The sequence below is a fragment of the Hyperolius riggenbachi genome, chromosome 8, assembly GCF_040937935.1.
Source record: "Hyperolius riggenbachi isolate aHypRig1 chromosome 8, aHypRig1.pri, whole genome shotgun sequence".
NCBI lineage: Eukaryota > Metazoa > Chordata > Amphibia > Anura > Hyperoliidae > Hyperolius > Hyperolius riggenbachi.
The window spans coordinates 32,033,989-32,049,201 of NC_090653.1; the positions used below are offsets into that span (position 1 = coordinate 32,033,989).

The 15,213-nt window shown below is 47.6% G+C and overlaps 1 protein-coding gene across 10 annotated transcripts in view; it reads right to left on the reverse strand.

The window, feature by feature from the left end:
- SYNGAP1 (synaptic Ras GTPase activating protein 1) overlaps window positions 1-15,213 on the reverse strand; it is a 401,820-nt gene that overhangs the window by 276,062 nt on the left and 110,545 nt on the right. For all 10 annotated transcript variants that reach the window (XM_068250158.1, XM_068250154.1, XM_068250155.1 and 7 more), the window contains one exon: window positions 7,202-7,307. In XM_068250158.1, the coding sequence (XP_068106259.1) occupies window positions 7,202-7,307 (106 nt within the window). The remainder of the gene's footprint in view (window positions 1-7,201; window positions 7,308-15,213) is intronic.

A 15,213-nucleotide genomic window follows, 5' to 3' on the forward strand; every position in this document is an offset into this window, starting at 1 on the left:
GATTAGCAGCTGCCCCTGTGCCAGCAACAGTAACCGCCACTGATTAACAAATGCCACTGTTCTAACTGCGCACAGTATATGGGTTATTTCTTATTATTATTCTTGTTATTATTTATTTAAATGGCAATTAGCAAAAATTGTGTTTAATTTCGCTACTTCGGGCCCCTAGCACTCTCAAGAACGGCTATATGATCCTTGGCCTAAAAAGTTTGAACACCCCTACGTTAGATAAAAGTCATTCGAAACGTCCAACAATCGACAGATATCACCTTATGGGACAACAATCGTTAAAAAAATGTAACTAAATGACGTTAAACAACAATGATGAGTGACAGATATTGGGTATCCAGCCCAATAATTGGCAGGTCAATTCAGTTGTCTACTGGGCAGATATCGTGCAGTCGGCTGTGTGTGCACAATGTCGTTCAAATGACATGGATTCAGAGCATGCACGCATTTCGTGTTGAATGTCACTCCCGCTTGCGCATGCAGTATTTAAATGGCCTAATCGTTTGGAATATCCATATATGTGTGGACAACATTTATTAAACTATTTGTCATTTCTTTTTGCTGGAAAGAGTCGTTTGAGCGATGTCGCTCATTTGTGTGCGCCGACCTAAATCCGGTGTGTGTATGGCTGGAAGATCCCGCTGCTGGATTTCCCTGGTGGTACAAATGGTTATCTCAGCACCTTAGTGTCCGCCTTCTGAGCAGAGGAGCTATTTAAGCTGAATTTAGGTTCAACCTATTCTACAGAAATTCCCCTCGAAAGATTAGATTGTGTTACAGATTTTGACTTTTGATAGGTTGGTCTTAATCATGTGATCAGGATTCTACTTCCTTTTGTTTTAGCCTGTAGAGGAAGAAGGACTCTAACGTGATCATGTGACCGTTAACCACCAGTCAGACATTTACCAATCGGTTTGTTACATGCTTAACCATCTCCGCTGAACATGTTCACATAATATCAACAATCTTTGCAAAATGCAAAAAATACAGTTTAAGCGAGTGTTCAACATAACATCTCAAATAAAACACAATTTCATCCTCAAAGGTTTGCAGACATGAAATACTGCCAGAATGGTTGTCATGGGACACCGCCATAATTTCACTTTTTCCCCATTCTACATCAGTAAGATTTCACTATAAAGCTTTACTCGAGCAAGAAAAAAAAACAGTGGCCATTCCCTTAAAGTGAACCGAGCACTACTTTTAGCACCCAGGTCATCTCAATAGTACATTAAATATGCATGCCAACAATGTGTCTCATTCATAAAAAACCTTCAATTTTACATTTTCTTTTTACATTTGAAAGTTTGGCAGAGGTTTTTTTTACTTACTTTTGAGGCCTGCCCGACCACAGACCGTTTCAGGCAGATAAGGACTGTAATTTGTTTATTGCACACATTAGCAGAAAGCAAACAAAAGCTTTCATCAGCAGGGGGGTGGGGGGATAGGACACTATGCTAAAGAGTTTACAGAAGTCACAGATGCTATCTTTACACCTTCCCTTGGATAAATAACGTGCACCTACTTGGGGGGGGGGGGGTTCAGAAGGACATGGCAGGTCCGATAGCTATTAGAAACCAGGGGGAAAAAAGTGGTGCTTGGTTCCCTTTAGAGCATTTGACAAAACATATGGTGTAACAATACTTATAAAGCCCTTCATAGTTGACCCACAACCTCACTATCTAGAAGATATTACCTCACTTCCTGCTATGAGTGGGTAAGTGTTGGAGCCTCTGTCAAAGTTTTGATTGCCATCCCTCATTTCTTATCCCGGAGACCTCCTGTCAAAGTTTTGATTGCCATCCCTCATTTCTTATCCCGGAGACCTCCTGTGTTCACATTAAAGTCATGGAGGTCCACGGGAAAGGAAGTGAGTGACAATACCTCAAGTAGGAACACAGCTCACAGGAAGCAGCACTAGGTGGAACTGCTAACTTTGTCTCACGATACACAAATATAGTAAATGGTTTGACTTGAATTCATCTTTGACGGTTGTGTTTAAACAGACCTGAGATTTTGGGGTTTGGCAGATGCTGGAGAGTGAAATGACCCCAGGGCTTCTTGTAGGGGAGCACAAGAATGGACAATGCAGCAAATGGAGAGGGAACATTCCACGATGGGTGGGACAGAGTCAAGTAGCACGGGGAGAAGAATCAGTCTTCACTATCTACGTCAACCTAGAGGGGGAATAGTAATCAACGTTGCCGGGACTTGTGCAGCAGCAGGATTAGCCATACCGGCTGTATCCTGCGCCCAAGTCTACCAGTGGCAAATCCACTCATACGCTGGTGAACTACCTATTGGGGGGTCACCTTTGGTTTCCCATTATAATATGAGAAGGGGTCTCTGATGGGGGGGGCAATTATGTGCTGCTTGGGGCCACAAAAACCTTAGTAGCACCCCTGCAGCGTGGTAATTGAAATCTACGCCATGGCAGGAATAAACAGCCACAAACAGGGTGTAGATTTCAATCACCGTGGTCCGGAAGCGGTTAAAACGGGCTTCTGTACAAACAGAAACAAGCTCAGCTCATGATTGCTGCAAGATATCTGTGCCTGGGGCTGAGCTTTAATACCAGTCTAGGGTAACATCTGTGCCTGGGGCTGAGCTTTAATACCAGTCTAGGGGAACATCTGTGCCTGGGGAGGGGCTTTAATACCAGTCTAGGATAATATCTGTGCCTGGGGAGGGGCTTTAATTACACTCTGGGGGAATATCTGGGGCGGGGCTTTAATATCCGTCTAGGGGAACATCTGTGCCAGGGCGGGGCTTTAATACCAGTCTAGGGTAATATCTGTGCCTGGGGAGGGACTTTAATACCAGTCTAGGGGAATATATGGGGCGGGGCTTTAATACCGTCTAGGGGAATATCTGGGGCGGGGCTTTAATACCCGTCTAGGAGAATATCTGTGCCTGGGGATGGGGCTTTGATACCAGTCTAGGGGAATATCTGGGGCGGGGCTTTAATACCCATCTAGGGGAATATCTGTGCCTGGGGCGGGGCTTTAATACCAGTCTAGGGTAATATCTGTGTCTGGGGAGGGGCTTTAATACCCATCTAGGGGAATATCTGTGCCTGGGGCGGGGCTTTAATACCAGTCTAGGGGAATATTTGGGGCGGGGCTTTAATACCAGTCTAGGGTAATATCTGTGTCTGGGGAGGGGCTTTAATGATGGTGGCTGATGGTGTAATGGTTAAGGGCTCTGCCTCTGACACAGGAGACCAGGGTTCGAATCTCGGCTCTGCCTGTTCAGTAAGCCAGCACTAATTCAGTAGGAGACCTTTGGCAAGTCTCCCTTACACTGCTACTGCCAATAGAGCGCGCCCTAGTGGCTGCTGCTCTGCTCTAGCGCTTTGAGTCCGCAAGGAGAAAAGCGCAATATAAATGTTATTTGTCTTGTCTTTGTCTTAATACCAGTCTAGGGTAATATCTGTGCCTGGGGAGGGGCTTTAATACCCGTCTAGGGGAATATCTGTGCCTGGGGAGGGGCTTTAATACCCGTCTAGGGGAATATCTGTGCCTGGGGAGGGGCTTTAATACCAGTCTAGGGTAATATCTGTGTCTGGGGCGGGGCTTTAATACCAGTCTAGGGGAATATCTGGGGCGGGGCTTTAATACCCGTCTAGGGGAATATCTGTGCCTGGGGAGGGGCTTTAATACCAGTCTAGGGGGATATTTGGGGTGGGGCTTTAATACCCATCTAGGGGAATATCTGTGCCTGGGGCGGGGCTTTAAATAATACCAGTCTAGGGTAATATCTGGGGCGGGGCTTTAATTCTAGTCTAGGGGAATATCTGTGTCTGGGGTGGGGCTTTAATACCAGTCTATGAGAATATCTTTGGGGGGGACTTTAATTTCCTGGAATACTGTCTAGAGTAGACAATCCTGTGAGAGCTCAAGGTAGACCAACAGACATTTATTGCTTCATCAAAAGACAGATAATGGAGATCGTCCTATTGTTATCAATGACAGAACTGCATGTTATAACATAGCATTTTTTTTGTTTATTTTACCTTATGCAATGCATTCAGTGCCAGATCTACACTCAGCAATCTGATTGATCTAACTTTCGTCAATATTACCAAAAGATGAGCTAACCTCTTTGCAGTGGCATAGCTTCTGGGGTAACAGGTGGGCTCTGAAGGCCCACCTACTTACCATCAATATCATGTTGACCTCCCCTAGAGTAGGTGTTGCTGTGGCCACACTTGTTATGGTATGGATGGACAAACAGTCATTAACCCTCTGCACTCAAGATACAGCAAGCAACATTTGCTTCCAAAATGGATTGCATGCAATGACATTCTGTACTAGACCCTTACACCAGCGCTGAGGTTTCCTCTTGTGGGAAGGGTCCCTACTCTACCTATACCAGTCAGCAAGCCAGCAAACATTTCATGCTCATGAACCTGAGATTCATGCTGAGGCACTGTCAGGTTCTACCTTCATAGGGAGCACATGCATGCACATAAATAAGTCTACAATCTCCAGGGAACCTAAACACTGGTGAAAGGGTTTAGTACAATATGTTGTTGCATGCAATCCATTTTGGGAGGGAATATCCTCAATTGTACAACCAAATACAATTTTGCATTCTAGTTGTTTGTCCTTCAAGAGTTCCAAGGTTGGGACCCCATTTCTAGTCCCCTCTCAGAGAGGCAGTAGATTTCCAACAAGGTCAGCAGGCAGCCAGGACCTCTAGAAATGTAACACCAAGGAAACAGTGCAAGATGATTACAGGGAACCTGAAGTGAGAGGATTATGGAGGCAGTTATATTTATTTCCCTTTAAACCAGAATTCCTCAACCCTGTCCTACATGTTTTGCAGAAAACCACAAACATGCACAGGTGAGGTCATTACTGTCTCAGCAGAGCTACCACTTAAAGGGACACTTAAGTCAAACAAAAAAGATGAGTTTTACTCACCTGGGGCTTCCAATAGCCCCCTGCAGCTGTCCGGTACCCTCGCCATCTCCCTCCGATCCTCCTGGCCCCGCCGGCAGCCACTTCCTGTTTCGGTGACAGGAGCTGACAGGCTGGGGACGCGAGTGATTCTTCGCGTTCCTGGCCACAATAGCGCCATCTATGCTGCTATAGCATATATCATATATCATATACCATATAGCAGCATAGAGGGTGCGAATGTGTCTGGGAACGCGAAGAATCACTCGCATCCCCAGCCTGTCAGCTCCTGTCACCGAAACAGGAAGTGGCTGCCGGCGGGGCCAGGAGGATCGGAGGGAGACAGCGAGGGCACCGGACAGCTGCAGGGGGCTATTGGAAGCCCCAGGTGAAAACTAATTTTTTTTGTTTGACTTAAGTGTCCCTTTAAGGGCCAGGGCTTTTCTGAATGATCTGTGCTGCGTGGGCTCTCCAGCCCACAGCACAGATCAGCTAGCAGCCAGGGCGACCAGACTTTCCCTCTTTTTTCCCCACTAGGGGGATATCCTGCTGGGGGGGGGTTTGATCGCCGCCGGCTATCTGTGTTTTGCTGAAAGCTCCCCTCCGTAGCGGTTTCCGCCCTCCCGCTCCCTCACGCTGTGAGATAGGCTTCAGCCTATCAGATGCCAGCGATACTCGGTCAATCAGAGGCCGGGGATCGCCGATCTCCTTTACGGCGCTGTATGATGTAAACAGCGGGGATTTCTTCCCTGCGTGTTTATATCTCTTCCACAGCCTATACGTCATGCTCCAAACCTGGACATCTTCAAACGCACTCTTAAAACACACCTTTTCAGACAAGCTTATAACATTCTATAGCCCTTACTTACTTCTCTGTCACAATGTAATCAGAGGCAAAGAATCACTGCCTCATCCATCCTCCACCCCCTTACCTAGTGTGTCCCCCACAACCCATTAGATTGTAAGCTCGCAAGGGCAGGGTCATCCTCCTAATGTTTACTGTTCTTGTAACAATATTTGTGCTGCTTGGAACTCTGCTGTACATTTGTTAGTTGTATCTGTGTTCCCCTTGCCGTCTTATTGTGCTTTGTAAAGCGCTGCGGAATATGTTGGCGATATATAAATAAAAAATAATAATAATAAAAATAATAATAATTTAGCCTGCGAGCCTTGATCGGAGGCTCGCAGGCTGTTCACGGAGACACCCTCCGTGAAGTGACATGGAACGGCCGCTCGAACGAGCAGCCGTTTCCATGGGAAACCACTTGCGACCTGCCGACGCCTATCGGCGTTAGGCAGTCGTTAAGTGGTTAACTACCTCAGTGAATTTCCACAAAACATGCACTGTTGGTGGGCCTTGAGGACAGAGTTGGAGAACACTGCGACAATACCTGTTACCTGACAGTCCTGATGATCTGTCTGGCTTCAGTAGTGCCTGAATCACACACCTGAAACAAGCATGCAGCAAATCCAGTCAGACTTCAGTCAGAAACCGTTGATCTGCAGGTTTGTTCAGGGTCTATGGTTAATAGTATTGAAGGCAGAGGCTAAGCAGGCCAGCCAGGCAACAACTGGTATTGTTTAAAAGATAATAAAGGTCAGCCTCCATATCCCTCTCACTCTTCAAGTGACCTTTAAAGTTGATCTCAAGCCTAAATGTAAAAGCCAGCAGCCTTCTTGTAAAAGAAAGTTATAGTTACCTGCACTGCCTTGTCCCTCAAAGCCATCCCGAAGACCCCGAGTCACCTGACTTCAAGCTCGTGGCCCCGCCTTCCCCTCTCCCCCCAGAGAAAAATGCCCGCAGTTGGGGGCCCAAACAACTCTGGATCCCAGCAGGAGGCCCGCCCTCCCCCCCCACCATAGTCACGCCCACTGTCCTGGAAGTCCTAGCTGCCTGCTGACATCACTGGAAATCGGGATCCTTGTTTAATTTAGCAGATGGTCCCTGATTGGTTGCTTTAGGCCAGGGCTGTCCAACTCCAGTCTTTAAAGACCATATCCATTACAGTGTTTAGGATAGACAGAGAAACAGAGAAATGTGGTCTCAATAACCCGAACCCTCCCAGACCGAATCTCATCAATACATTTCAGCTGTGCCAAAAACGTGTGAGGACCTCAGCTCTTGTGGACTGGAGTTGGACCGCCCTCCATGGCAACAGCTGCATTTCTCTTCAGGTTGTCCGCTCACACTTGTTGATGACGGTGATCTGAGAACCCGTACTTGTCCCATGCGCCACCCCACAGTCATAACTCATTACAGGTAACACGTAAGAAAAGGTAATCAGTACCGTGTTCGTCGGGATGCTTCCCCTCCACGGGGACGCTGACTGTCCGCCTCAGGAATTTGGTTCTGGCTGAATCGCTTCTCCGTTCTCGTACTAACAGCGGGTGCACCTGCGGGACACAGGAAGGGATCCGTACGGTTATCAGAGACACCAGACTTCAGGCAAACACACATCACCCCACAGTCCATAGAACCAACCTCGCTGCTTCTAATTCCATAAACTGCTCTCCTGGGTTTATGTTTATAAACATTATCAATTCAAAACTTTTCAGAAACCAGAAAGCAAAAAGAGGAATAAGTTGTCTAGTGCCACAAAACATGCTTCTAGGCAAAGTATGTTGTAGCTTCTCTTTTATGTACAGTAGTGCTCCTCCCATTCCATGTGCCGCCCCCTCTTCCATGTGTATCATCCACGTACAGCAGCCCCTCCCATTCCATGTGCAGCCCCTCTTCCATGTGTATCATCCATGTACAACAGCCCTCCTGCCATTCCATGTGCAGCCCCCTCTTCCATGTGTACCATCCATGTACAGCAGCTCCTCCCATTCCATGTGCAGCCCCCTCTTCCATGTGTATCATCCATGTACAGCAGCCACCTCCCATTCCATGTGCCGCCCCCTCTTCCATGTGTATCGTCCACGTACAGCAGCCCCTCCCATTCCATGTGCAGCTCCCTCTTCCATGTGTATCATCCATGTACTGCAGCCCCCTCCCATTCCATGTGCAGCCCCCTCTTCCATGTGTATCATCCATGTACAGCAGCCCCCCTCCCATTCCATGTGCAGCCCCCTCTTCCATGTGTATCATCCATGTACAGCAGCCCCCCTCCCATTCCACGTGCAGCCCCCTCTCCCATGTGTACCATCCATGTACAGCAGCCCCCTCTTCCATGTGTATCATCCATGTACAGCAGCCCCTCCCATTCCATGTGCAGCCCCCTCTTCCATGTGTACCATCCATGTACAGCAGCCCCTCCCATTCCATGTGCAGCCCCCTCTCCCATGTGTAACATCCATGTACAGCAACCCCCTCCCATTCCATGTGCAGCCTCCTCTCCCATGTGTACCATCCATGTACAGCAGCCCCTCCCATTCCATGTGCAGACCCCTCTCCCATGTGTACCATCCATGTACAGCAGCCCCTCCCATTCCATGTGCAGACCCCTCCCCATGTGTACCATCCATGTACAGCAGCTCCTCCCATTCCATGTGCAGACCCCTCTCCCATGTGTATCACCCATGTACTGTATCCCCCCTCCCATTCCATGTGCAGCCCCCTCTCCCATGTGTACCATCCATGTACAGCAGCTCCTCCCATTCCATGTGCAGCCCCCTCTCCCATGTGTACCATCCATGTACAGTAGCCCCTCCCACTCCATGTGCAGCCCCCTCTTCCATGTGTACCATCTATGTACAGCAGCCCCTCCCATTCCATGTGCAGACCCCTTCCCATGTGTACCATCCATGTACAGCAGCCCCTCTCATTCCATGTGCAGCCCCCTCTTCCATGTGTATCATCCATGTACAGCAGCCACCTCCCATTCCATGTGCAGCCCCCTCTTCCATGTTTATCACCCATGTACAGCAGCCCCTCTCTTTCACAAACAGCTTCCTAGGGCATCAGTTTTCCTTTGTCATGTGTTGCTAGTCATTTTGAGCCTCCTATTTCCTATGTGGCAACTCCTCTTATATGTTCAGCTGCCCCCCAGAGGCAGAGGATCAGCAGGACAGCCAGGCCATGTGCATTGTTTAGAAGGAAATAAATAGGTCAGCCTCCACATCCCTCTTACTTCTAGTGGGGGAGATTCATTTTTAAAACATCCCAGAGTAAAGGCCACATACACACATCAGACTATAGTCTTTGGAAAATGAAAGATCACAAACCAATCTTACCACCCTTCATGTAGTATGAGAGCCATACTCTACACAGTATTTTCTATGGAGCTGAACTCCACATCAGGAAAAAATCTTTGCAAGATGCTAAACACACAGATGCTGTACAGACACAAAAGATCAGTATCTGCACAAGATCTGTTCCTGCAAAATGCATTCATAGTCTAGGAGATCTGCAGATCATCATACACACCTTGTTTAACAGACATTCATCTGCAGATCAGATCCACCAGGATGGATTTTCAGATCTGCAGATGAATGTCAGTTAAATCATGTGTGTATGATGATCTGCAGATCTCATAGCCTATGAATGCATTTTGCAGGAACGGATCTTTGGCAGGAACAGATCTTTTGCAGGTAATGATCTTTTGAATGTGTACAGCATCTGTGTGTTCAGCATCTTGCAAAGATTTCTGTCTGATGGGGAGTTCGGCTCCATAGAATAGACTGTGTGGAGTATGGCTCTCATACTACATGGAAGGGGGTAAAATTGGTCTGTGATCTTTCATTTTCCAAAGACTTTTATCTGATGTGTGTATGAGCCTTAAGACTTTAAAGGAGACTTGATAAATTTAGTCAATGAAATGCTAATGATCTCTAGCTGCATGCAAATTTCATGCAGTGTGGAAATAGGCCAGTCAAAGTGCATTTGATTGGCCTAGTTCCAGGCTGCATACTGACTGCATTGAAGGACACCCGAAGTGAGAATACGGAGGCTGCCATAATTATTTCCTTTTAAACAATACCAGTTGCCTGGCAGCACTGCTGATCTGTTTGGCTGCAGTAGTGACTGAATCACACCAGAAACAAGCATGAAGCTAATCTTGTCAGATCTGACAATAATGTCAAAAACCACAAATCTGCAGCATGCTTGTTCAGGGGCACTAGTCTAGTTTAGGGGACCCAGCAGGAAACCTCATAGGGAGCAGTTCTCCAATTACAGCGCCCTCTTAAAGAGAATCTGTATTGTTAAAATCGCACATAAGTAAACATACCAGTGTGTTAGGGGACATCTCCTATTACCCTCTGACACAATTTCGCCGCTCCTCGCCACATTAAAAGTGGTTTAAAACAGTTTTAAAAAAATTGTTTATAAACAAACAAAATGGCCACCAAAACAGGAAGTAGGTTGATGTACAGTATGTCCACACATAGAAAATACATCCATACACAAGCAGGCTGTATACACCCTTCCTTTTGAATCTCAAGAGATCACTTGTGTGTTTCTTTCCCCCTGTTTTTATGCACTGAAGTTTCAGGCTGCTCGTTTCTTGCTGCAAACAGCTTTGCCCTTGTCTGTAATTCTTCAGTATGTGAAAGCCCAGCCAGCTCAGAGGACGATTTATCCAGCTTGTAAAAGATAAGAGAGAAGCTGCTCTAATCTAAATAATACACAGGCAGTGTGCAGAGAGGGGCCTGGAGGGGGGAGATGCATCACAGAACCACAACACTGAAGAACTTGGCAGCCTTCCAGACACAGACCGACAAGTCTGACAGGGGAAAGATACATTGATTTATTACAGAGACAGTGATAGTATAAAGTGCTGCAGTAAGCCAGAACACATTAGAATAGCTTTTTGAACTTGTAGGATGATAAAAAACAGGATGCAATTTTTGTTACGGAGTCTCTTTAAAGCACAAAGTGTTTTGGCTGAATAGGGTGGGCATAGTTTTCTATACAGCAGGAGGAGGTGGCAGCGCTTCCCAGGACAGGCTGCATCTGAATGACCAACTGCATGGATGTGCAGAGCCTAGTTATAGTCAGGTTACACAACTTGCATTCAAAACAGATGCAACCAAATGGAGGATGTTGGCTTCCAAAAACAGTTTGCGCGCAGAGTGTTCCATACTACTCTTCCACCGTTTTGAGGTATCCTCATGGAAGAGAACTAACTAACTTCTAACTAAGAAAAAAAAACGGTGGGACAGTTGTCCATAAAATGGTTTACACATTTTTGTAGGGAACGGAGAAATTGACAACCTATCTGAAACCAAGCAGTTCGAGAGGGTGCATGCCACCCAATCACATTAGCGGAATTTCCAAAAAAGGCTTCCTTACTGGGTTCCCTAAACCAGACTAGCGCTTGTTCGGGGTCTCTGGCTAAAAGGATTAGAGGCAGAGGATCAGCTGGATGCCAGGCAACTGGTGTTGCTTAAAAGGAAATAAATATGTCAACCTCCATATCCCTCTCACTTTAGTTGTCCTTTAAATTTGCATGTAAGCTGCAATTAGTTGCATCTCATTGGCTGTCTCCAGGTATATCATATGTATATTTTGGATAATGGTAGCTATGCAGTTGTGTGTAATGTCTCTTGCCCTTATATGTGCAAACTATTTATTAATACCGTGCAAAACAGGTTATATGTAATTATATATGAATAAGGAGCAGAATGTTAGCAGCAGGAAAGCGGTGTGTAACCCAAATACTAATAATAAGATTTATTAAATGCTGACAAGAGCTCCATCTGTAGACGTACAAAGTGTGACTGTGGGGACAGGTCCTCTTTAACAGAACGCGCTATTCTCTCAATGACAGCAATGTGGCGGATGAGACAGAGCGAAGCACAATAGCACTTCAGCAGGCAACGCGTGTGAAATACTCCATCTCCTCCGTGCTTAAACAGATGGAAGGAATTCATTTTAATTGCAGTGTGTGCCGCCTCACATCTCATCATTCACACCCCAGAATCCAGCATCGTCCAGAGACAGCCTGACCAGCATCCCGCCACATACGGGGTCCCCTCCTCCACCCCCTCTCTGGTGATGTCCCTGCGTGCCCCGAGGTTCAGCCCTGCTGCTGAAGGGTTAATGCCGCTGGCTCTGCTCGCTGCTTCTGATTGGTGAAACGGATCAGGACTTTTCAGCTGATGGGTTAATTACAATAATTATCCTGTACAAGTAAAAGCAGCGGCGGTGAATGTAGAGCCGTAATGTTTCATTCTGCAGCTCCGATTTTACCATTCTAGTCCTTCACCCACTCCATTCCTTCTCGACTCTCTCCTCCACCCACTCCATTCCTTCTCTACTCTCTCCTCCACCCACTCCATTCCTTCTCTCCTCTCTCCTCCACCCACTCCATTCCTTCTCGACTCTCTCCTCCACCCACTCCATTCCTTCTCTCCTCTCTCCTCCACCCACTCCATTCCTTCTCTACTCTCTCCTCCACCCACTCCATTCCTGCTCTACTCTCTCCTCCACCCACTCCATTCCTTCTCTCCTCTCTCCTCCACCCACTCCATTCCTTCTCTCCTCTCTCCTCCACCCACTCCATTCCTTCTCTCCTCTCTCCTCCACCCACTCCATTCCTTCTCTACTCTCTCCTCCACCCACTCCATTCCTTCTCGACTCTCTCCTCCACCCACTCCATTCCTTCTCGACTCTCTCCTCCACCCACTCTATTCCTTCTCTACTCTCTCCTACACCCCTCCATTCCTTCTCTACTCTCTCCTACACCCCTCCATTCCTTCTCTACTCTCTCCTCCACCCACTCCATTCCTTCTCGACTCTCTCCTCCACCCACTCCATTCTTTCTCTACTCTCTCCTCCACCCACTCCATTCCTTCTCTACTCTCTCCTCCACCCACTCCATTCCTTCTCTACTCTCTCCTCCACCCACTCCATTCCTTCTCTACTCTTTCCTCCATCCACTCCATTCCTTCTCTACTCTCTCCTCCACCCACTCCATTCCTTCTCTACTCTCTGCTCCACCCACTCCATTCCTTCTCTACTCTCTCCTCCACCCACTCCATTCCTTCTCTACTCTCCCCTCTACCCACTCCATTCCTTCTCTACTCTCTCCTCTACCCACTTCATTCCTTCTCTACTCTCTCCTCCACCCACTCCATTCCTTCTCTACTCTCTCCTCTACCCACTCCATTCCTTCTCTACTCTCTCCTCTACCCACTCCATTCCTTCTCTACTCTCTCCTCCAGCCACTTCATTCCTTCTCTATTCTCTCCTCCACCCATTCCATTCCTTCTCTACTCTCTCCTCCACCCACTCTATTCCTTCTCTCCTCCACCCACTCCATTCCTTCTCTACTCTCTCCTCCACCCACTCTATTCCTTCTATCCTATCTCATCTACCCACTCCATTCCTTCTCTACTCTCTCCTCCACCCCTTCATTCCTTCTCTACTCTCTTCTCCACCCCTCCATTCCTTCTCTACTCTCTCCTCCACCATCTCCATTCCTTCTCTACTCTCTCCTCCACCCACTCCATTCCTTCTCTACTCTCTCCTCCACCCCTCCATTCCTTCTCTCCTCTCTCCTCCACCCACTCCATTCCTTCTCTACTCTCTCCTCCACCCACTCCATTCCTTCTCTACTCTCTCCTCCACCCCTCCATTCCTTCTCTACTCTCTCCTCCACCAACTCCATTCCTTCTCTACTCTCTCCTCCACCCACTCCATTCCTTCTCTACTCTCTCCTCCACCCCTCTATTCCTTCTCTACTCTCTCCGCCACCCACTCCATTCCTTCTCTACTCTCTCCTACACCCCTCCATTCCTTCTCTACTCTCTCCTCCAGCCACTCCGTTCCTTCTCTACTCTCTCCTCCACCCCTCTATTCCTTCTCTACTCTCTCCTCCACCCACTCCATTCATTCTCTACTCTCTCCTCCACCCCTCTATTCCTTCTCTACTCTCTCCACCACCCACTCCATTCCTTCTCTACTCTCTCCTACACCCCTCCATTCCTTCTCTACTCTCTCCTCCAGCCACTCCATTCCTTCTCTACTCTCTCTTCCACCCACTCCGTTCCTTCTCTACTCTCTCCTCCACCCCTCTATTCCTTCTCTTCTCTCTCCTCCACCCACTCCGTTTCTTCTCTATTCTCTCCTCCACCCACTCCGTTCCTTCTCTACTCTCTCCTCCACCCCTCTATTCCTTCTCTACTCTCTCCGCCACCACTCCATTCCTTCTCTTCTCTCTCCTCCACCCCTCTATTCCTTTTCTTCTCTCTCCTCCACCCACTCCGTTCCTTCACTACTTTCTTCTCCACCCACTCCGTTCCTTCTCTACTCTCTGCTCCACCCACTCCATTCCTTCTCTACTCTCTCCTCCACCCACTCCATTCCTTCTCTACTCTCCCCTCTACCCACTCCATTCCTTCTCTACTCTCTCCTCCACCCACTCCGTTCCTTCTCTACTCTCTCCTTCACCCAATATATTCCTTCTCTACTCTCTCCTCCACCCACTCCATTCCTTCTCTACTCTCTCCTCCACCCACTCTATTCCCCTATTCATTCCTTACTCTCTCCTCCACCCACTCTATTCTTCCTTACTCGCACCTCCATCCACCTCACTCTATTCTTCCTTACTCACTCCTCCTTCCACCCACTCCACTCCTTTTCTACTCTCTCCTCCACCCACTCTATTCCTTCATTACTCTCCGCTCCACCCACTCTATTCCTTCATCACTCTCTCCTCCACCCGCTCCATTCCTTCTCTACTCTCTCCTCTACCCATTCAATTCCTGCTCTACTCTCTCCTCCACCCACTTTATTCCCCTATTCCTTCCTTACTCTCTCCTCTACCGACTGTATTCTTCAGTACTCACTCCTCCACCCACTCTATTCTTCCTTACTCACTCCTCCGTCCCCCCTGTTACTTCATTACTCTCTCCTCCACCTACTCTATTCCTTCATTACTCTCTGCTCCACCTACTCTATTCCTTCATCACTCTCTCCTTCACCTACTCTATTCCTTCATTACTCTCGCCTCTATGCACTCTATTTCTTTCTTACTCTTTCCTCCATCCACTTCATTCCGTCTCTACTCTCTCCTCCACCCACTCTATTCCTTCCTTACTCTTTCCTCCACCCACTTTATTCCTTCTCTACTCTCTCCTCCACCCACTCTATTCCTTCCTTACTATTTCCTGCACCCACTCTTTTCCATTTTTACTCACTCCTCCAACTACCCTATTCTTTCTATACGCTTTCTTAATCTCTATGCTATCCACCTTGTTCCTTGCTTATTCACTCCCTTTCTTCCTTTTTTTTACCCACTCTGTTCTTTCCTTACTTAGTTTCACACCCATCCTACACCTCAATTAACACACACACACACACACACACACACACACACACACACACACACAGATACACACACATAGCGTTGGG